General features: G+C 35.4%; 1 protein-coding gene, 1 non-coding gene and 1 pseudogene across 2 annotated transcripts; 2 read left to right on the top strand and 1 right to left on the bottom strand.

The window, feature by feature from the left end:
• Window positions 1-2486: 2486 nt before the first annotated feature.
• LOC108223641 (uncharacterized) lies at window positions 2487-10812 on the top strand (annotated as a pseudogene).
• Window positions 10510-14719, top strand: LOC108223642 (O-fucosyltransferase 16). The gene is made up of 7 exons (XR_010292165.1): window positions 10510-10515; window positions 10724-10812; window positions 10909-11092; window positions 11531-11712; window positions 12456-12558; window positions 12897-13157; window positions 13248-14719. It is a non-coding gene; the product is annotated as an O-fucosyltransferase 16 (transcript).
• A 1512-nt stretch (window positions 14720-16231) lies between these two features.
• Window positions 16232-22451, bottom strand: LOC108223174 (uncharacterized protein At4g26450). Its single transcript, XM_017397292.2, has 5 exons — window positions 22041-22451; window positions 19681-21774; window positions 19283-19472; window positions 18939-18993; window positions 16232-16558 (listed from the first exon to the last, which is right to left on the bottom strand). The coding sequence occupies exons 2-5, from the start codon at window positions 21570-21572 to the stop codon at window positions 16503-16505; spliced, it is 2193 nt and encodes a 730-aa protein (XP_017252781.1). The 5' UTR covers window positions 21573-21774; window positions 22041-22451; the 3' UTR covers window positions 16232-16502.
• Window positions 22452-23679: the final 1228 nt, after the last annotated feature.

A 23679-nucleotide genomic window follows, 5' to 3' on the forward strand; every position in this document is an offset into this window, starting at 1 on the left:
TAGATCCACGTACCGGTCAATGCGAACTTGAAGTTAAAAGGATTATCCATATGCAAAATATCGCAAACCAAATGCCTGACGCATTTAACGATTCTAGAAATGTAATAAAATCTCATATACCTGCAGTAAATACTCCAGCTAGGATAGATATACCAATTCAAAAATCAAATACAAATGAATTGGTTACAGATTCAAAGCCACGCCTGAAGCGTGGTAGACCGGTCGGTGCAAAAGATGTTGCACCAAGAAAAAGAAAAACAAAGAAAATTGCCCCTGAAGTGGCACATGCTCCAGAAGAAGCAAATACCCCTGAAGTGGTATTATCTCCTGAAGAGATTCCCGTCCCTGAAGATTCGGGATTAAACAATCATGAAATTTCAATAAATTATGTGCATGATATGAAATTATGGGATCGAAGTAAAGCCATAATCGATGATGTATTTGTGTATTCAGCGGCATTGGATGTCGACATAAATTCTGATCCTGAACCACAAAGTGTGGATGAATGCCGTCGAAGAAAAGACTGGCTAAAATGGAAAGACGCAATTCAAACAGAATTAAATTCATTGCGCAAAAGAGAAGTATTTGGACCTGTTGTCCAAACACCAATTGGTGTGAACCCTGTTGGGAATAAATGGGTATTCATAAGAAAACGAAATGAAAGGAATGAAATTGTGAGATATAAAGCCCGACTTGTAGCACAAGGGTTTTCTCAAAGGCCTGGCATTGATTATCATGAGACATACTCGCCAGTAATGGATGGAATTACTTTTCGTTTTATATTAGGTATGGCATCGAAAGAAAAATTGGAAACACGTCTGATGGACGTTGTTACTGCATACCTATATGGGTCACTTGATAGTGAGATTTTTATGAAAATCCCAGAAGGATTAAAAATGGATGAGTTCAAGAAACCTCGTCATATATACTCCATTAAACTTCAACGATCATTGTATGGTTTGAAACAATCTGGTCGTATGTGGTATAACAGACTTAGTCGTTATTTACAAAAGAATGGGTATATTAGTAATCAAATTTGTCCATGTGTTTTTATCAAAAAATCACAATCTGGCTTTGTGATTATTGCTGTATATGTGGATGATTTAAATCTTGTAGGAACAGCTACAGAGGTTGATGAAGCTGTCATATATCTAAAGACAGAGTTTGAAATGAAAGATCTTGGGAAGACAAAGTATTGTCTTGGTATACAAGTCGAGCACTTGTCATCAGGAATTTTCCTCCATCAATCTACATATACAGAAAAGGTCTTGAACAGATTTTACATGGATAAATCTCATCCGTTGACTACTCCAATGGTGGTAAGATCTTTAGAACCAGATAAAGATCCATTTCGACCACGAGAAGATGATGAAGAGGTTCTTGGTCCTGAAATCCCATATCTTGGAGCAATTGGTGCACTTATGTATCTTGCGAATAATACAAGGCCGGATATTGCCTTTGCTGTGAATTTATTGGCTAGATTTAGCTCTGCTCCGATGGCCAGACATTGGAATGGGATTAAGCATATATTTCGTTATCTTCGTGGAACAATTGATTTCGGGTTATTCTTTCCAGAAAATTCGACATCTCAGTTGATTGGATATGCAGACGCTGGATATCTGTCAGATCCTCATTTTGGCAAATCACAAACTGGATATGTATTCACATATTGTGGTACAGCCATTTCCTGGAAATCCACAAAGCAAACTACAGTGGCGACATCAACAAATCACTCAGAATTAATTGCAATTCACGAAGCCAGTAGAGAATGTGTTTGGTTGCGATCTATTATCAAGAATATTCAAGAATCGTGTGGATTACCGGACATCACGAGAAGTCCTACTGTTATGTTTGAGGATAACACTGCATGCATTGATCAACTCAAGGAGGGATATATCAAAGGAGACAGGACGAAGCACATTTCACCGAAATTCTTTTATACTCATGAGCTTCAAAAGAATGGTGAAATTGATGTACAACAAATTCAATCATGTGACAACCTTGCAGACTTATTCACAAAATCGTTACCGAATTCAACATTTGTAAAGCTACGACGTAACATTGGAATGCGTCGACTCAAGGATATGCTGCAGCAAAACTTCAGTGATTGATGTTTTCATCCAAGGGGAGATTGTACTCTTTTTCCTTCGTTAAAGTTTTTATCCCACTGGGTTTTTCTTTGACAAGGTTTTAATGAGGCAATCTATGATCCACATTATCATGACAATCAAAGGGGAGTGTTGTAAAACAGTGATTGTCATGTGGTCAATCTTTTAAATAGTTGGGCTATGTCCTAGATGTGTAGAATTTTTACTTAGCATTTATTACATGTTCTTTTCAATTGGCTATAAATAGATTGCCAAGATGAATGTAAAAACCTGCACCGAGCAATACAAATCAATCAGCTCAACATTCTCTCTATCTGCTCTCTTTCTGCTCTTTGTTATTATAGCAGCAACTCTCTTAATATAGAAGCTAGTATATTACAACAATATATAATATATTATTTTATTTTAGTTAACTCGTTACATAAACGCGCCGCGCAATTTCGACAAGCAGTTGAATTAGGGTTTCATCATTCATCCACTGGCGACTTAGCAATGGCCGGGGGTTCTCGAGCTCAACTTAACAAGCCACACAAGACTCGTTTCGCTTCCAAAGCCACTCGCAATGTTCACAGAACTTCTCTCAAAGGTTTCCATCTCTTTATCCCCATTCTGTTTTTACTTTATTAAACTTCTCCTCACTTTAATTTTTATATTCCTACAGATAAGAAGATTTCCAAGCCCGACCGGAATGTCAGCAAAGGAGCCAGGGCTGCTAGACTTCAGCGTAACAAAATGGTAGTTAATTTTTGTTACTACTGTTTCGTTTTTCGATATTTGTTTTGTTTATGTTTTCTTGTTAATTGTGTGATTGAAATTAGGATTTCGATGTTTGTGTAGGTGAGGGAGCAGAAACGCGCTGCTGTGTTGAAGGAGAAGCGGTAGTGGTTCCACTAGTCCTCCTCGTGTTGTTGTGAGTATTGTTTGCTCCATGATTTTGTGCGCTTTTTTTATGTTTTGTAAATGTGCATACGGAAGTTCAAGTTTGGCATTAATTGTATCGAATTGTGTTTGAATGTAAAAATTGTATCGAATTGTGTTAGAATGTGTATTAAAAGCAGTGACATCCAGGAACTTCCTGGGGAGTGATCAATCTTAGTACTACATTTTGTCCAATATGCATACGTTTACTTGTGAGGACATATATAGTATACATTCATACAGACTTATATTGATAAATGTTGACCTGTAGATGTATATACATGCTCATGTACATTTATATATAACTTGTAAATATATCTGCAAATTTTGTCGCTACCACTATTGCATACCAAATCAAGAGGCATGTAAATTACAGAAATATTCCTACAAAATCAATAAATTATTATATATCACTGATTAGTATTACTCAATATCTATAATATGTATTTATGGAACATCTCCAATATTTGTGGGATGTCCATATAACTAAAACTGATTGAGTAAGAAGACAGACTACTATTTCCTTTGCAGAACTCCCGAGAATTTTATATTTACTTTGGCTTTAGCATGGGAAAGTTTATAACTTGACACTTTTTTCTAACCCCATGGGTGTAACAGAATGAAGCTTCGCTTTGTCACAGGTTCTGTTCGGTCTTTCAGCTTCAGCAAATCTTGACTCACTTGCCGAGGATTTTGTGCATTTGCTATCGAATGGTAAAACCGGAACAGACTTGACAGTTTCCTCTTCTGAGTACAAGTTGAGAACAACGGTAGGCTCTACCTTTATGTAATTGTTTCAAATGGCACAATTTTTCTTTGTATTCCAAGAAGCATTGATTTTGTTTGAAAAGTGTTTGGTTTATTTCTCTTTGAAGTTTGTTAGACACAGTAGCTGATGTACCAACAGCTTTATTAAAATGTGAAGTATTTGAAGTCTAGGGTATGGGACTAGTTGCCTTCCCTTTTGCGAGCATATATTTTAATGATACAAATTACAATTTAGTCAATTATGTGTTTGATACTCTCCTAAGTATCCAGAATACCAGATTAATCCAGGCTTTTATTATCTTCCATTCAGTGATATTTGATTTTTTTCTTCGATGTGTGGGAGCCTTCAGTTTATTATTAAGTGGGGTCCTTCAGTCAATTATGAACTGGCATCTCAATTGCACATCTTAATATAAATAAGAGCAATTTAAAACTGACTAATTTGAACTTTGCCAGGTATTGAGAGCACCTCATGGTGATTTGTTAGCATGCATGGAAATGGCCAAGGTGAGTTCTACTGATTTCACCTTCAGTCCCAAGCTCAGCTGCATGTTCATTTAGTTCAGGCTTGAGTGTTTGCATTTTTATCTTTTGATTTACCTTTTAATAAATGTATCTATTGTGATGTCGGCACATGGTAGGTAGCTGATCTGATTGCCTTTGTGGCTTCTGCACACTCTTCCCCTGAAGTAGAAAGTTCTAGTTATTACATTGATTCATTCGGAGCCCAATGCCTCTCTGTGTTTAGAGCCCTGGGTCTCCCAAGCACTGTTGTTTTGATTCGGGTAAGTTCCCTTTAGATGCCAATAAATGGATATCAATGCTTAGTCTAGCGATAATTATAATATTTCACGAGTTGACTCTATGGCTTGTTTGCTTCTAGGGTCTGCCTACTGAGCTCAAAAAAAGAAATGAACTAAAGAAAATATGTGCTTCTACCCTTGCTTCCGAGTTTCCCGAGGATTGCAAGTTTTATCCGGCAGATACAAAGGATGATTTGCACAAGGTAATTGTTAGTAGGCCTATTTGGGATGAAGTGATCGGTCTTTGCATACTGAAGCACACATCTAAAGCCAATCAATTATAATATTATAATATTTTGAAGATCTTGCAAAGTGGCTTCCTGGTGTTAATCTAAATGGGAGTAAGAAATGCTTCCTGACTATGTTCCAGATTGCAAATATTAACTTATTAATGCACTCAAATGTGATAAAAAGTAAAATGAATATAGCAAGTTGTATCCATGCACCCAGAGTCTGTTACCAGAAATATGGTATCTATTATGTACGCTATGGTTTGAACTTATTTCAGGTGTTACATTTAGGCTCACACTTATTATCTTGTTCACACTCTTTACTTGTGTCATTTGTAGTTCATGTGGCTATTTAAGGAACAAAGACTATCACCTCCTCACTGGCGCAACCATCGGCCGTATCTTATGGCACAAAAGGTACTGTTTTATTTTCCAGAAGTTTTTACTATGTAGTCTACTGGATCCGTTTCCCCCCCTCATCAGTACTAGATGTTAAAAACTTGATATGGACACTCTTACTACTTTTCTATTGCATTTAAATTCTAAATATGTTTTTCTGGTGACAAAAGCCATATATTCTCCTCTCACAAGTTGCGTAGACTTTTTTGTTGTCAGTCTTGTTCCACCTCACACTATTTTGCAACTGTATATGCTAGATAGGGCTCGTAAAGTCTATGTAGCTTTCATGGATTACTTGATGTGTATGTGGTAATTTGAACATCAAGAGAAATATAAAGATAAGACTCAATGATTAGCGGGAAATTAACAATACAGTCACAGAAGTTTTAAAAAAAATAATTCAAACACTTGGAAGTTCTTCCATTTCATAGTTATGTCAACTCTTAATATGCTCTTAGATTACCTGTTATTTGCAAATATACCTCTCTTTGGATTAGAAATTTGAATTTTTGTTGGTCCTGATATTCACATACATCCATATTTATGGATAATTATTTGTAAATTGCCAGGACTTCATATCTACATAGGGTACTTAATAAATAAGTTATCATGTCATATATTCTCTAATTTTTAAAACCGTCCCAAATCTGGGATGTAGAAAAATGATATTCTAGATAACCTTGGCGAGTTCATGGAGGTTTTACCTTGGCGAGTTGCTTATTATGTTTCTTTTATATACTGTTTTGAGTGTGCTATGTACTCCCTTCGTCTCATTCATTTCTTAACACTTTATTTTGGATGTTCCATTCATTTCTAAACTTTTGCTAAAATAGCATATTTTCCTTCACCAATTTAATAGGTCCACCATCTTACACCTACTATTTTATCTCTTCTTTATTTTCTTAAAACTCCGTGCCCAACAACAATGTTAAGAACCAATTGAAACGAAGAGATTAGCTTATATAATCCTATGAAAATATCTCATCGTCTCAATAGTGCTTTCTTGCTAATCTCATACTTGGATATCTTGCAACTTAATTCATATATACTTTTACTTTACCATCTATAGGTTGATTGCATAGCTACGGATTCTGATGCCGAGAAATGCACTCTTCTCCTGACTGGTTATCTGCGTGCGCGTAGTCTCTCTGTTAATCAGCTGGTAATTTATGCAGTCTTTGTGATAGTGTGGTGGATGTTTAGCTTATACTGAACTTGAGTATGCTCCTTGGCAGGTTCATATATCAGGTGCCGGGGATTATCAGTTGTGCAAAGTTGACTTTCTTCAGGATCCATGTCCTTTAAATTTGAGAAAAGAGGCAGATATTATGGATTCTGATGAATTGCATAGTGTTCAGGCATGTTTCTTGTTGCTTCCAGGGTCTCCAATATAATTTTCAGTCATAAGTTGATCACCAGGGAAGTAGGGAACTATGCAAAGGACAGTATTTAGTCTCTGTAACTTGTAGAACTGGGTTATTTTATACTCTACACACAGATGTACATTTTGCGAACATCCTGCTTGGCCTCCTTACTGATATTTAATTATCCACTATCTAAAAAGACTTGTTCGCCACAAAATTGGTGGATTCTAAAAATTTAGGCGGGAGTTGATTGTAAGTTTGTAACCAGCTTGAGGCTAACTCTCAATGCTGGCAGACATTTAATGATTTTTGCATGGGCTGCTTATCAAATATCATTACTTTTCTCTAACTGCAGGATACCTGACCTTTGTGACTTTCGAGTCCAGTGTTTTGTTTTACTTGTAATTCTTTGTTCATAACTCTTGCAGGTTATTAGCTCTTTGGTCCCTGATCCTATGAAACAAGAGCCTTTACTGGTTGAAAATCTCCCTGACTCACTGGCAGGAGAACAGGTGTGGATCTTATCAAGTGGCACTTCATCTTAAGTTTGAAGTGGAAATAGAACATATTCTTAAACTAGTCATCTTGGTTTGTGAGATGCTTTTGTTTACTCTTGTAGTTTTCAGGTTATTAATATGTAGGTTTATTAGTTTATGATTATTTGTTACCACTTGATTTTTTTGACAAAATTTATTCTTCGACAGAAGTTTTGTCTTCAAATAAGTAGTTAATAGTAGATCTTAAGTTCTTGTTTGGTCAAATATGTCCTATGCTCCCTAGCAATTCTCTGATATGCTATTGTACTTTCTTTTTAGACATGGCCAACAGAGGCAGAAATGGCTGAAGCTGATAAAATTCACATGGAGAGGAAGTTGAAGAAAAGAACTCTTCCTCGAGGAACTTCTGAATATCAGGTGAATTATTGTTTCTACGGGTACAATTAAATTTATGTTCGTTGTTTTTGTTGAATTGTTGATAATAATCTTGATGATAGCTACTGATCAGATTTTGTTGTACCATACTACAAATTTTGAATTTGCAGGCTGCATGGATCATCGATGACTCAGATGTAGACAATTCAGATGTCGATAATTCAAACAGCGATGTTGACGCAGATGATGATATGGTACTAGATGAAGAAAATACGAGTATTCATGGCCAAGATATGCTTGAAACTTTTGATGATGATGACAACAAGACTTTTGTTTCACTCAATGACAGAGAATCTGATCAAGAATCAGAAGTTGATTCTGTAATGATGGTGAGTCTTCAATAATCCAGGCAAGCTAGAGGGGGGTTGGGGCGGGGCGGAATCGGGGGTTCCCATAAACCTCTATGACATTGCTTAGTATAACACCTCCCACAACATCTCCAACAAATTTCATGGCGGGGAATCACACTGGGCAATATTTTTATTTGAAGATGTTGCATGCATTTCCAAGTTTTCCTTTTTGTTAATAAGATGTTTTGTGAATTTTAGATGTCAAACTTACCGATAACCACTTCTGTAGGTATGTGGGTCCACCACAGTTACCTGGCTTCAACCCAAGTTTAACTTCATTTTTTTGTTTTTTTATTAAAATTTTAGATATGTTCTAACCTTCACTAGCTTGCATTCATACTTGCACATATTTGTTTTCAGCATTAACTTCATACTCCCTCTGTCCCATTGAATTGTATACATTACTTTTTGACACGCTTTTTAAGACTCCTTTAAAGTATAGTTCCATAATATTTTTTTAATTTTTTTTTTCTGAATAAAAGTTTGATGTTATATTTTATAAGAGCCTCAAAATGCGTGCAAATAGTAAACGTATATAATCTATTGGTATGGAGGGAGTAGTTGTTTCTGAATAAAATTTTAGATATATTCTAACATCGCATGTCTGGAATGCATACTTGCACACATTTGTTTTCAGCATTCCGGACAATTATATAAAATACAATCCTTACTATTTATGCATTGCCCATCAGTGTGAATAAAGTGAACAGAGGAGTTTTCTCCATTTCCTGTATCAATATGCTTGGATGTGTGTTTCTTTTCTATCGTTGGATTTAAATTGACAGTTTCTTCACTGTGTATCCCTTTCATTTCCCAAATTATAGAAGCTATGTTGTTGCACTTTATTCAGGAAGGTGAAATGACAAAGGAGCAAATAGAGGAAGAGATTCGTAGAATTAAGGAAGCTCATGCTGAAGACGAAGGTACTTTTTCTTCCCTGATTTTAGAGTCTGGTGTATGTGGAATCATTATTAAGTTCATTGAATCAGAACTCTGTCGGAGTTGACTGTTGAGCAACTTTAGATCTAAGGAATAGTTGAAAAGATAACATGCATCACATCTTTGAGTTGAGTATGCACATTCCGTAAGTTTGTTATTCAGATGATTGTATTTATCTACATGAAACTTTTTTAATTACTATCTCGGCATGATCGTGGCGTTTTCTGTATGCGATCTTGTAAAAAGCTAGAAGGAAGATATTTAATACTGCCTCGGCCCCTCCTCCCCCCAAAGTGATGCTATATTGACCTTAAGAAGCCAATCAGTGATATATTAAACTTTAAGAATGATGTGATATGAAGCTTTTGGAATGCAAGTTTTCCTTCTCCAAGTAGTACTCTTATATAGTTTCAAGACTGGAGTACTGGACATATTTATGAAGCTTTCAATTGTATATGTTTTTGCATAGATGAGATAGTATAGCTTAGTTGGAAGTTTAGTGTGATGTAAGTGGTATACACCAAAGCAAAAAAACAAATCTAAAAATTTAGTTAACCCTAGGCAAGGTGCCTGCTGCGTTCAAGTGTAATGATCTAGTTTGAGTTGTTTCTTTTGTTAGTCTGTAGCTGAAATGATTGTTTATATGTCTGTAATGTATTAGAGTATCCGGATGAAGTGGATACCCCGTTAGATGTTCCTGCTCGAAAGCGATTTGCCAAGTACAGGGGTCTGAAGTCTTTCAGGACCTCCTCATGGGATCCAAAGGTACAGTATTGCCAATAAAAATATTTGTGTTGTCTATCAACTTGGCAATATGTAATTTTCTGACTTAAATTTCAGGAATCTTTACCACCAGAATATGCTAGGATTTTCACATTTGATAATTTTACAAGAACTCAAAAACACGTCCTTGCTAAAGCTCTGGAGAAAGAAGACGGTAACAAGGATGAATGTATACCTGCAAGCTCTTATGTCAGATTGCACATTAAAGAAGTTCCACTCAGCGTTGCTTCCAAATTATGTGACCGTTCTAAGGTTTCCAACTTCCTAAGTAAAGGGAAATCTGTTAAAATGCTTTAAACAGGTGTGTTCGTACTTGAATTGTTTTAGTTTGACTGTTCAGGACAATCTGGCTGGCTAAAGCGATGCCTACTTCAGACCATCTGATTTTATAGTTAATAGTAATTCAGACCATCTTTTATCACAGTGAATACTGTATTTACTCTTTTTTAAAGCTAACACCAATACTTTGCTTTTTGTAATTAGTTAACACCAGTTTCAAGTGCGATTAAAAATGTTATTTATTTTAGGAATGTGCAAGTATCCCTTCTCTGATATGGGAACTCAAGTGCCCAAGAGCTCTTCTTCTTATGTGCCTCATTATCTAAGTTATTCTTTTCATATTTACAAACCATTAAGAATTAACAGATTATGAAAAATTCTTTTATAAAAGTTGGTAGGCTGCGCAAAATGCACTTAGTTTGAGTTCCACTTAATCATCCAACTAATAGAGGTTCTTTTTGTACTTCAGAATGTTCGTCACTAGCTAATTGCCTATTTTAGGTAATCTTCAGACATAAATCAGTATCTGCCCATTTGATAATGATTAAAACTTGGTTCCTAACTCAAATGTGCCTACATATGTCTGTTTCATGGAATGGTAAAGGGACTTCATAAAATGTTTTAAACTTTACTAGAATGAAAGTAACTTGTCCGGACATTCGGGTGACACTGTAGTGGACTAACACGAACCACATGTACTCTTGGGACAAGTTAATAATGGTCGTGCCTCCCCCCCCCCCCCCCCCTGTGTAATTATGTACATATGCTGGGCCTGGCATTTCCTTGTTCATGTTTATATATGAATTTGAGTTAAAATTCTGATGATAAAAATGTTGCATTCCTTTGTCAGATTACAGATGCTGTTGTTGCTGCTCGCATATTGAATGCTACTCTTGTTGTTCCTATGCTGGACACACGTTCATTTTGGAAGGATTCTAGGTCAATTCTTGAAAGTCATTAACAGAGATGGATTTGGTTATGCAACTAACTGTGGAGACTTTAGATAACGAAGTCTTTATTCTATTTGTAATGCAGTAACTTCTCTCAGATATTTGATGTTGATTGGTTCATATCTTACTTAGCTAATGATGTTAAAATCATAAAAGAATTACCACTTAAGGAAGGGGAGACATGGGATCCATACCACATGCGCGTTCCAAGAAAGTGTACCGAGAGTTGCTATGTAGATCGTGTTCTACCCCAACTTCTTAAAAGACATGTAAGCTATATAATCTGGTTCCTCTCATATATCCTAGCTCTCAGTTTTCAAATAACTTGTTGCTACCTCTAATTGTCTCTAATTTTCTTATGTCCCTATCATTGTCATTTGTTTCCATTATCGTGCACGTAAATGCATAGTGTATGCTGTAAATAACATTACAGTGAGTTTAGTTATCATAGGTGATGTTGCTTCTCTGGAAGAGTGCTTGCTTTATTAATTTGAGTTGCAAGCCTGTCACAGAAAGACTTTAGATTCTTAATTAGATAGCTTTGGTCTTTGGAATTTCAAAAACGTTCTTTAGATATAGTAATCCTTATCATTGAGGAATAGAGTGTCAAAACTTTGTTCATTTGCTCTTGTGCAAGTCTCTGGCTGTGAATTGGCTTTAGTGGATCAAGTTTATTTTCCTGATAGTACAAACTAATGTTTGGACAGGCTGTTCTGCTCACCAAGTTTGACTACAGACTCTCTAATAGGTTGGAGACAGATTTGCAGAAACTCAGATGCAGAGTAAATTACCACGCCTTGAAGTACACTGATCCTATAATTCAAATGGGTGAGAAATTGGTCATGAGAATGAGGTCTATGAACACACATTACATTGCCCTTCACCAGAGGTAGTTTGGCTGATCTTTCCTATTGATTTTTTGTCTTTTATCTAGACCAATAATATTAATGCTATTTGTTTTCTCCGTTTTGGTTTATCTTAATGTTGCACATCACTTACAATTGCACTATTTAGAATATGCATATGACATTACTATGTTTATTGTGTGATTATGCCTTGATTGTTCGATTAATGATTACTGCTTAATGAGGTAGTTACGATACTGACCGACTGGTTTAAGGGTAACTTGGTATGACTTCTCTAAATAAAAACACAACTCCAATAATAAATTTTAATTAGTGATTGTTTGGTGAGATCATGAATGATTCGCACAGAGAAGGTTAGGGTTTCTATGATTTAAAACATCCTAGTACATGGTTGGACTAGCTAGGAGATTTGTCATTTGTTTGTAATTTTGTTAGACTTCTGATTTACTGTTCACGTTCTTTCTATATTTAGTGTGTGTCCTTTCGATTTCTGACAGCTGCACCCTCAATCAATTCCACAAGCATATTTGTCACTCTAATGAGTTCTCTCTTTATTCAACAATATGTTTTATTGTTTTTATAATTTGTTATATTTTAGTGCACTCTTGGCTATATATAACTTCTTGTCTGTATTCTTTTCTCTACTGGAGTTGTTGAAGCATAACGACTCACTTGGAAACCTATGCTGTTGTTTGTTGTCTTTTTAATCATCAATATTGTAATTGTAATGAGATATCCTTATGCGATAGCATGTTTCCTGTATCAGGTTTGAACCTGATATGCTTGCATTCTCAGGTTGCTACTATGGTGGAGGAGAGAGGGAGAGAAATGAACTGGGCAAAATACGTAGAAGGTGGAAAACATTGCACGTAGGTTTCAATGTTTCATAATTTTGTTTGGTTTGTATAATCTAAAACTTTGTTTTAGGGTCTGATAAATATATTTGCTGAGCCCAGTTTTAAACGAGCGTTCAAAATTGGTTTTAAACATGTTAAACTTTGTTGCAAGGACTTGGATGATGAGTTGTTTCATCTAAACGAGTTTAAAAGATACAATACTGATTGAAAGCTATTGCCACCTTTGGTGTTATAAACATGCTTGTGACAAGTCATGAATTTTAATCTCAAACCTGTCTTTGCACACAAGTTTGTTTTATGTAGACCAAAGTAATTTAGCAGGTTTACGATTATCTTCTTTGATTTTACAGATTAGAGACCCAGATAAGGTCAGAAGGCTAGGGAGATGCCCACTTACTCCTGAAGAAGTAGGTCTGATGTTGAGAGCACTGGGTTACGGTAAAGATGTTCATGTTTCATTCAAAATACACCATAACCAGCAAGGAAGAGTTGGAACCATTTGCTCCGTTCTCTTCTCGCATGGCTGCACTGGATTATATAGTATGTGATGAAAGCAACGTATTCGTTACCAATAACAATGGCAATATGGCTAAAATTTTAGCTGGAAGGAGGTATGCTGGTTTTAATTTGGTCAGGATAATTTAAAACAAATCCTTAGTACTGACTTTGTAGTATGTGTATATTAATTTGGGTGCTTGCAGGCGATATTTTGGGCATAAACCTACCATTCGTCCGAATAACAAAAAACTCTCCATGTTGTTTATGAACCGTGAGAACATGACTTGGGATGAATTTGCTTCTGGAGTTCGTAAGCGTCAAAAGGGATTTATGGGGGAACCCAAGGAACTGAGTCCAGGCAAGGGCGAGTTTCATGAGAACCCTTCTACCTGTATATGTGAAGATATTACGGGCAAAGAAGTGGCTGAGTCAAATCTGCGTAAATTTGGCATGGGTAAAAGCTCAACATGGGCAGATTTGAATGCCACAGTTGATGACGAAAGTAATGACAATGAGACAGATCTGCCTGATCAGGAAGAAGTAGAAGATGATACCAGTGGCTCTCAAGAAAATAGTCAGTTAAACAAAACACAGACTGATATTAATGCTTCCACAGTTGCAGAGCCAGAGTTGGAACATATGCTTTCAGATTAATCATTGAGCTTATAATGTCCTCAAGCATTGAGCTTTAGTAAAGCCTAGACAACCATACTTCATCTGATACAACAAACCAAAGCAATGTATCTACAAGGAAATTTACTCCTCAACTTGTCAATTTGCGCATAAGATACCATTTGTGCTCACCACAGTAACAATACTTGCACTTGCTTCCATCAGATTATTAATTTAGAAAGCTATAGACTTAATAAACATCTTATGCAAGAGTGCTAGGCAGATTAGAGATGCAAGAAGGGGAAGGACTGTAAAGGAAGACAAGGAAGAGAAAGGGAACATGACAACGATGGAGAACATCAGTTCGACAAGTGGGAAACTTGTATTTTATACTATGGTTAAGAAACCAAGGCTAAGAAAAAAAAAAAAACTCTTCAAATGCAAAAGTATACCTACTTCTAAATTAGCTCCATCAGCTTAATGATTTTTTTCCCTGATGATGATGATATTTAGCAAAGGAGATATGCCATTAGTTAACTTGCTGTTGGAAACAATAAGCATGTAAAGTCGGATCTTAGGTTTTAACATTAATTATTTTTTTGACAATGTGCCTTTAGACACCAGTTGTTGCTGAAGAGATGTTTCAAGCTGGGGAGAAGAGATCAACAAGCTGAGGAGTAAGAAATGTGCCTTGTTGACGTGATATATTGTGAGCAGCGGAGAAAGGATCGACAGGCTGAGAGTCTTCAATCTTTCCACTTTCGAGGGGTGTGTCTGCTTTGTAAGCAACTCTCAGTGCTTCATCTTCTGATAACTTGACCTGTGATGTACCGTAGTTTAGGTCTTCCTTGCTCTTTGCCGTGGAACTATCTCTATACCTCTTTCACAACAACTTCTGCTATACAGCTACCCAACTACAAGTCTCGGACTAGTTGGAATCTACTACATGCTTTGGATGTATCATATCTGTTTGTATAACTTTAGCTTTTTACTTGTACACAAATATTTGTTATGATGTTATTTGATGAAATTATGGTATTGCGGATTCATTAACTATGATATTGCGGGTAGATTTATTTGTTGGATTGGTTTCTATTAGTTAAAATGTTTGTTTGAACAAGTTTTGTACTCCCTCCTTCCCATTTTAATTGTCCAGTTTGACTTTTGAATGGCCAAATTGATCGAAGTTTGACTGAAATTTACACATATAGTATAATTTTAAAAAATGAAAAAAATCATTATAAAGTACATACAATATATTATGAAAAGTAATTTTTACTTTTTTAAAATAATAATAATTTGTTTTATATGCTTGGTCAAAAATTGGTCATTTTGACCGTTGAAAGTCAAAATAGGACAATTAAAATGGGAAGGCAAAAATGCCTATTTTGAATGCTATAACAATGACAGGAATACAACATGTTCTTGAAATATATAAATTAAAATTTACTACGTAAATATTCTATTAATTCTGAGTCACATACTATTGATATAACGGTTTGTGAACTAACTATGCCGGATAAAAGTTGTTTATTAATTATGGAACTCGTTGAATTAAAGAATGAGAATTATGAGCTGGAGAAAGAGAACGTTCATTTAAACAAAATCATTTCTGATTTCTTGAATGAAAAGAGTGTCAAGGCAAGTATTGGAATCATTGCTAATATCAAGAAACAAATCTCACAACTTGAAGGAAATAATATGCAAATGCAGAGAAAGAATGATACTCTCACGAAAGAACTCAGCTCGCTGAGAGCACATCTTAAAGCGGGGAATGCAAGTTTGGAGACTTTTGAGTTAAACAAAACACAAAGCTTAGCTGAAATATCTAAACAATCTGAGAAGATCAGATTGTTGGAGGAAGAAATCAAGGATCTCTAGAAAGCAATGGAAAAGTTTGCAAACTAAAGTTCTAGACGATAAAGGAAGTCTTGGTAAGGTTTCTACATCAACATCACAAGACAAATCTATGCAAATATGAAGGAAAATATGGTATTCCATATGATTATGTGATGTCATCATGGATGACTTGTCATAAATGTGAAAGGACCGTCTTGCTCGAATTTGTTCAATGGTGAAATCTTAGGTAGCAAGTTCCAGGTAGACCACTCACCGACAGCATACTGCTAAGACTAGCAAAATAAAGAAGAAGACTTCTAAAGTGGTCCAATTGTGTTCTAAAGTGGTCCAAATGTGGATCAAGAGATTTGATTTAAATGTTCATTCTGTCTTATCTGCTAACTGCTAACCATACTGGACCCAACAAAATCTAGGTATCAAACGGTTGAGTTGTATGTATTTGTTTTTATAAATCTGTCTCATATCAAAAGTGATGCACTTGACACATGAATGGCGACAAATCTCAGTTTCTTAGCTTAAAAAGATAAAAGAGTGTTCGTGTCACAATTGGTGATAACAAAACTCTCTTATTCTCAGCGAAGGAACAATAGATGATAATATCATTTCAGCAAAATAATGTTAATTCACCAGTTACTATGCAAAAAGTAATTAAGATTTTATATCCGCCAAAATCCATATTAGTTTAATTTGTTAATGTATCGTCCAAACCAAAATCTTATCACCCAGAGATAACCATTATATCATATAGTTATATTTTGCTGTCATAACAACCAAGTGCATCAGCAACAACAAAAAACAACTGATTCATTACATTAGGACTGATGAGTGATGCATGCATGCAAACTCGTACACAGGATATATAATCCAGATGACAAATCTAATAAAATTGACCAAGATTGTTCTAGGATACACCACTATTGTGCCTAAATTTCAATTTCTACTAGTTCTGAATGTACCACATCACATTCCTGCCATGTTTGAGCAATTTAAAATGGTTTATCATACTCCTGTGGTGGCTGCTGCTCCCAACCTCGCAAAAAGCCTACAAATAATCCAAAAAAGTTAGGTGGAGTACAATTTCACAAACTCAGAATTGTTGAAGTAGCAAATCAATAATTATAAGACACAATAGCACCAAATATGAAACCCTGAACTGCTATATGCACATAAGAAAGTCCACACCCTAACACTTTGCCGTCGATGGAGGATTGAGGTTACTCTGAGAAGGTTACTTTTTTTTAAAGGTTCCTAGAAGGTTACTTAATTATCAGTAAGTTAACAAATTATGACCCCGCAGTGAAATAAGGACCAGTGTCTGATTTGCAAATACAGTATCATCTTACTATTCTCTTCTCTTTTTTCCTGCTAAACCATCACACTGAATTAACACCCAACCATACACATGGTTGTCACATCGGTATGTCGAGTTGAGTCGATAGAGGTCCAGCTTGTCAACTAGTCGAGTAGTCAAGTAGTCATAGACTAGTCAGAAAGTTAATGATAATTAATTAAATAATATATATTAATATATATCTTACGTATGTGGCTTCCTGTAACAAAATTCTAACACTCCATTTCTCATGTGTATATCAATAACAAAATAGATATGTTAACCACAAACATATCACTCCAATTCTCATATGTATATCAATCACAAAATAGATATGTTAATCACAAATATATACTTTTCCTCTTTCATGTACACACATTAACACATTGACTCTACCAATATATAAACAGATTATACTACATGTATATTCAGTTTTAATCAACTTGCATACATAAACACATACACACACAAAGATCTATAAACTTAGATTAACATATTGGTTATTATTGATCCATGACAAACTTATTTCAATCCAGTCCAGAATTGAAACACATTAATGGAATCCACCACTTGGTAACTATTGTCAGATGACCAACTCTCCCTAAAACACAAGGTGTTCGGAGAAGAAGCTAAATGAATATTATATATCAATATCATTAACAAGCCTACTCACTAAGGAAGCCCATTACAAATAAAGAGGGGTCTAAGCATCACAATCTCATGAAGATGCAACACAACTCACTGATGAACAAGGTGTCCGTATTAATTTCAGTATTATGAAGCAGAGTTTGAATAGGAAAATGTTTGCTAAAACAAAGCTCTAATGCCATTAGAGATCATATATCATTAATTTGTATAATACAAAAACATTTCAACAATCTGAGAATGACTAAACAAATATCTTTGACAAAAAAATAACTAAATGAAAGGCTAATAGATTTAATTTTGAACAATAAATTATGCCAATTAACAACTCAGAATCTCTGTTGAGACCATTACGTAGAACGTCACTGCTCACTATAATTAAAAGGGCGAGGGTCGAGAAATCTTTCACTTCCCCAAAAGCTTAAAGACCAAACTAAAGTCTGATCACTTCTCAGTTCTAAATAATTTTAATGTAAGATAGGATCTGTATGTACATATAGTTGGCCAGCAAGTATTTCTCTAAATTGTAACTAACATGCTTATATATTTACTAACGTTGAAGTTCTCTTTTTTTTCTTTTTTTTTTGACAGGACTAACGTTGAAGTTCTAATATGGGAGAAAATGAAAATTAGTTTATTCAAATCCATCCTTTCACAACTATACAAATTATCATTGGCTACTCACAAGAAAGGAGCTCTTAAGCAATAAGCACAAAACGTTACCACCTCTAAACTATTTCTAACAACTCTTGATATGGGTTTTATTCTTAGATATGTTTTTAAAATGAAAATAGAATATATATATAGGGCTGGGTTCTAGTACAAACTTACAAACTTTATGCGTTCAACACATATATAATTTGAGTTCAACATTTTTTAACATATTTTGTTGAACGTCAATTAAAATTGTGTTGGAGGAGTACATAAACTATTTTTTCAATGTAAGAACTTAGTCAAACATATTATATAACTAATATTTATGTTTCTAGACCCTACCCAAACCCCAGAGGTATAGTTTAAGCATCTGTACAGATATATTCAACACAATGACAATTAGAGTTCTACACCCGATGTTGAACCCCAGTTATAAATGTGTTGAATGCACGATTTATTTATACGTTATTTTTAAAAATTATGATGTTTTTTCAAGAATTTTCAACATGAAAATTTTCTATAACTAAAGATTAACACGTTGGGAGGATAAAAAAAATTCAAAAAAAAAGTTTGTAAGTTTGTAACTTAGAAAAGTTTTTATTTGATCCTATCCCTATATATATATATCAAAGACTGAGAATTGAGGATTTATACTGCAAGTTAGATAATACCTAATGCCTGTTACAACTTAGAAGGCAGAAGCGAAAATTTTAAGCATTTTTTATGGCAGATCACTAAGAACAGTTTAAATTATAGAAAACAAGAATATTATGGAGTGAAATATTAGGCATACTTATTGGTATCTCCCCCAGCGACATGTAAATCGAATCATCATCGCCAAGAATCCCCTGAAATATCAGCAATAAGTTGGTTATTCGCTCATAAATTAGAACACATCAGACATCTATTGCATACATTCAACAGAACCTATAGTCATCAAGCCCTTACCTTAATATACGGGTAAATAAGTATACAGCGAATGAAATCATGCACACCAATATAAATCAAGCTCTTACCTAAATCTATGAGTAATTAAGTATGAAACATGTGAAATTATGCATACCCACATAAATAAGTACATGTGGATACAGCTGAAATTGGGGCATAAAATAATCAACTAAAGGGTTCTGTTCCTACCTCTCCATTGTTGAGACCCATATCATTATGTAAAGAATTAACATCCGCTGGCACCGAAGAACAGTTAGGCATATCATTTCCGAGTAATTCAGATATCATAAGTCCATAACCATCCTGAACTCCAGAAATATCGTTAACATTCTGCGTATTACTTGTCAAACTATCCAGGCCTGTGAATAGAGTTTCATCCCTGTGCAGTAAACAAAAACAAATTTAAAAAATATTGTAAATGAGTGGGCGATAGTAACTAAAGAACTACTTATCCAATGGTTACATAAGTTAACAGGCCAAGAAGTAAAAACTCTTAATTCTTCAAATTTTAATAGAGAAAAATTATCACACATCTCAAATAATATATGAGATTAATTATATAAAAAAAATCATTAAGAAAAACATACTTCTGATTTGGATTATTCAAGGCCATGTCTTGTATACAGTCATTTTCCAAATCAATCACCTCAACCTCTTCGCCATTAGCTCCACGTCTAGAAAATTTTTCGGGGGTAATGCAGTTGTTACTCATTGACAAACTGACATCAACATGTCCTGCTTCACTTTTCCTTTTTTCTGAATTAGATGGGTATATAAGAACCGGGTGATCATCATGATTATCGTGCAGATCAGAAGCCCCCATAAGATTAAGATCACATATTTTAAATGAACCAGACATTAGCTGCTTCTCTTCTGTACATTCAGCTTCAGATTTAACAACTCCACTATGAGACAAAGATATATCCAACAACTCTTTCTGCTCAGCAGCTACGGTCACTTCTTCACTGGATGAATGCATTCCTTCAACTAAGCCCTTTGAATTTTGCACCGAGTTTGAATTGTACAAATCTACCTGAGCATCTATCATAGGATCCCATTCTTTGACCTTGTAGCCATCCTTGCTATCACTGTGTTGCATGGATCCTTTCTCACCTTTCCATGAATCCATGGTGTTAGATCTGCCATAACCACCAGCCCATTCATTCAATCCTTCCTCCTTTATGAGGGCTCTGTCCGGAAAGGATCTTGATCTTGTGCATTTTCCTTGTTCAATTTCATGCCCAGTACCCAGATCTGCAGCATCTTTTTGCAGATTTGAAGCATCTGGATCAACTTTCAAGTCCCAAGTTTGGTTAGATGAACCATTACCTGAAGGACCACTAATGTGCTGAGCTTCAACTGAAGTTCCGGTTACTAAGGAAAGTCCACCGTCATTAGTGTTTGCATCTTCCGTAATTGCAAGTGATCCCACTTTAGAAGCCTTTGTTGTCAATGAAGAACGAGTTCTGGTGGGCACTTTAGCAAATGTACATAGCCTTAGTAGATTACTTCCATTCTTGCTTTCAAGATTATCTTCTGCTGAATGGTGGACAAGGGATTCCTCTATCACGCCTTGCTTCTCTGTTTCATTATCACAATTACCGCCCTTGACCTCTCCACTGCCTAGATTTGTAATATTTATTTCCTTAGGCTTTTCCTTAGGGTCAGGATCAGAGGCGCATGGATTAATTATACCAGTACTTGACGAACATGCCTTCAAGGCCACATCATCTGTCACCTGGTTTTTTTCATGTGGAGACTCTGAAGGGCCAGAATTAGAATGTTTCGATGCTACATCACCAGATTGTGACTTCTGCTCTCCGCTGACACTTTCTTTACTTGCTTGTTTCTCTTCCTGATATTCATTGAAAGCATCATCATTGTTGTTCTTATCCGCAGAAACCCCTGATTTTTCTGACCAAGAAGAACTTCTTCCCAGTTCTTGGTTCCGCTGAGAGCCATTACCCCTGAAAGATTCCATTCTTTTCTTTACTCTAATGTGATCTCTGGAATCTGCTGTATTATATTCATCAGGAAACCTCCTTTTACTACTAGTCCCCATGTCATTAATACCAGCATCTCCCAAACGGCCAAGAGCTGACAGGCGGCTCTCTGTTTGAGAATCCCCATCTTGTGGCCTAAGGCCCTGCTGCCCCTGCAAGTTGCCAACCAGATTTTTGAGACCACCATTCTGCCACTTTCCAGAATATACATTTTGCGGAAGTATCCCCTTGGATACCAAATACTCTGTGGCTAATCGTCCTGCTTCCGTAAAAACATCACCTTTGCGGGGCTGAGGCGGTTGAAAAGGCTTTGTCTGACCTCGACCAAAACCACGACTATAACCTCGATACTCAGAATTGTACATTGCATTGCCCCTACCTCCCCCCTCAGGTGAAATCCGAGAGGCAGGACCAACACCCCCCATCCCCATAGGAGACCTGTACCCATTCCCAGGCACACGATTTCTTGCATGCATATTGACTTGACTGTTGACCGATTATAAATGCCAAAACTAGTGGACTATCCTATACTCCAAGCTCAACTTCGTATCAACTCCCAAACCAATTTCAGTAAACTCCAATTCACACCACCTATTCCTATAAATATAATTTCACTACAACCACAAAACAAATTAACCAGCTCAAGCCCTCTACAGAACTAAATTAAGCAAGCTCAGCCTGAAAAAACCAATCAGTACATATGTTAACATCCACATTAAAAAAACTAACCATATACCACTCCAAAAATATTCAAATTTCAGATCTCAACAGAAAACAAAAACAAAATAAAATTTCAAATGAACAAACACTTTTTCATAACATGGATGATACCTCCCTCGTCTCGAATTGAATTAAAATTAAAAACAGTTGATGAAAATTCGACAAGATTAGATTTTGACTACAGATCTGGTGACCCAATACTCAGATATGGCTAGCAAAGTTACCTTGGGACTGGTGAAAAGAAGGTCCAGAGTTTCGAATCCAGTCCATGGCTGATAGGTTTAGTTAATCTTTAAATTAGGGTTTCTGATAAATCTTCAACAACATCTCTTCAGTCCCTCAACACATGCTCAAATTCACATCTATAAACATATACATACATCTATTTTTATATATGTGTGTATGTATATGAACCAAGGTTTTAGGTCAAATCCAGGGAAATCTTGATTGGTCAGTAGTCCAAGGAATGAATCAGAGTCTGATCTGCTGCTGATGAGATATGTGTGTATATATAAATATATAAAAATATATATATTTATGTATGGATCACAAAATTAGGTAGTTCATGAGATGCAGATGATGTTGGAGAATGGAGTGTTGGTGTTTTATATTTTCATTTCTTTTGTTTCGTTCTTACTGCTGGTCCCCTACCAATGTAGTACCAGTGTATGTTCAGTTTGATCCGAGGCCCAGATGTGTCCAATGTCGCGTGTTTGCACGCCCATTCTATTATATTTTTTATTGTGATTTATTTCTGCGGTGTTAATAATGGTACTCCCTCCGTATCTTTTTTCTTTTCCTATTTGTAATGTCGGTACTGTTCATAACATGAGACAAATTACTAATTTACATCTAATCTATAAAATTAAATATAGTCATGAGTGATCTTGTTAGATTCGTATTCACGAGTACTTTAATACGGTGAAGTTTTTATATTTAATGCTACTACGAAATGAAAGATATTAACGATCAAAAGTGTGTGTTGGCAAACGTGAAAAGTACAAACAGGAAAAGTATTTAGGGACGGAGGGAGTATGTAGTTTGTTTTTTATGAATTTGTCCGAGAACGTTACATACCTCAAATTTTATTTCCAAATAATGTAGTAGAAAGATGACTGATTTTAGTTGGATGGTTTATGTATATGTAGGGGTCTCGTTATTATTAGCATAAATAGAATTGATCATACATCGTCAATTAGATTTGGAGAAAAAAATTTTAATATGCACTGATAATATTTGATAATAATTCAGGAAGGTACATTTTGCTCGTAAAACTAGCGATACAAAACTATTAATAAAAAAGGGTGTAACTTACATACTCAAACACATAATAATCATAATTTAAATAGATTGAGCATCTGAAAAGAACATTACCTGGTGCTTGAATTGATGTCTTGACTCCATGGCTTGGGAGTCCGAATACTAAATGGTAAACAGAAACCTACATTGTAATTGGGGAAAAATAAACATATACACCTATACTTAAATAAAAAATCTGGGATTGAGAGTAATCATCAGGAGCAGGCTTAATTTTCTAAACATACGTGATGATTGAACTAAATTTTGAAAATCAAGGCTAAGATGACTAGCTGAATTCAGAGTATCAACTGATAATCAGGAGAAACAACACGTAATCTATAGAGAGTTACACCTAAATGCCAAATATGGCTTGTAACAATCTATCCTCCAGGGTAGGTTTCCATACCAAGGCTCAATACAATTAAGACTACAGCGTCTACCAATTATGCCATATCCCCTTTTTGTTTTGAGATTAGTATCTCATTTTTATTGAGATAATATTAATATTAAGTATTCTATCTGTGTTTTGTTTTGAATTATTCATGATTTCGAATTTAAATATTA

The sequence above is a fragment of the Daucus carota genome, chromosome 5 (assembly GCF_001625215.2).
Source record: "Daucus carota subsp. sativus chromosome 5, DH1 v3.0, whole genome shotgun sequence".
NCBI lineage: Eukaryota > Viridiplantae > Streptophyta > Magnoliopsida > Apiales > Apiaceae > Daucus > Daucus carota.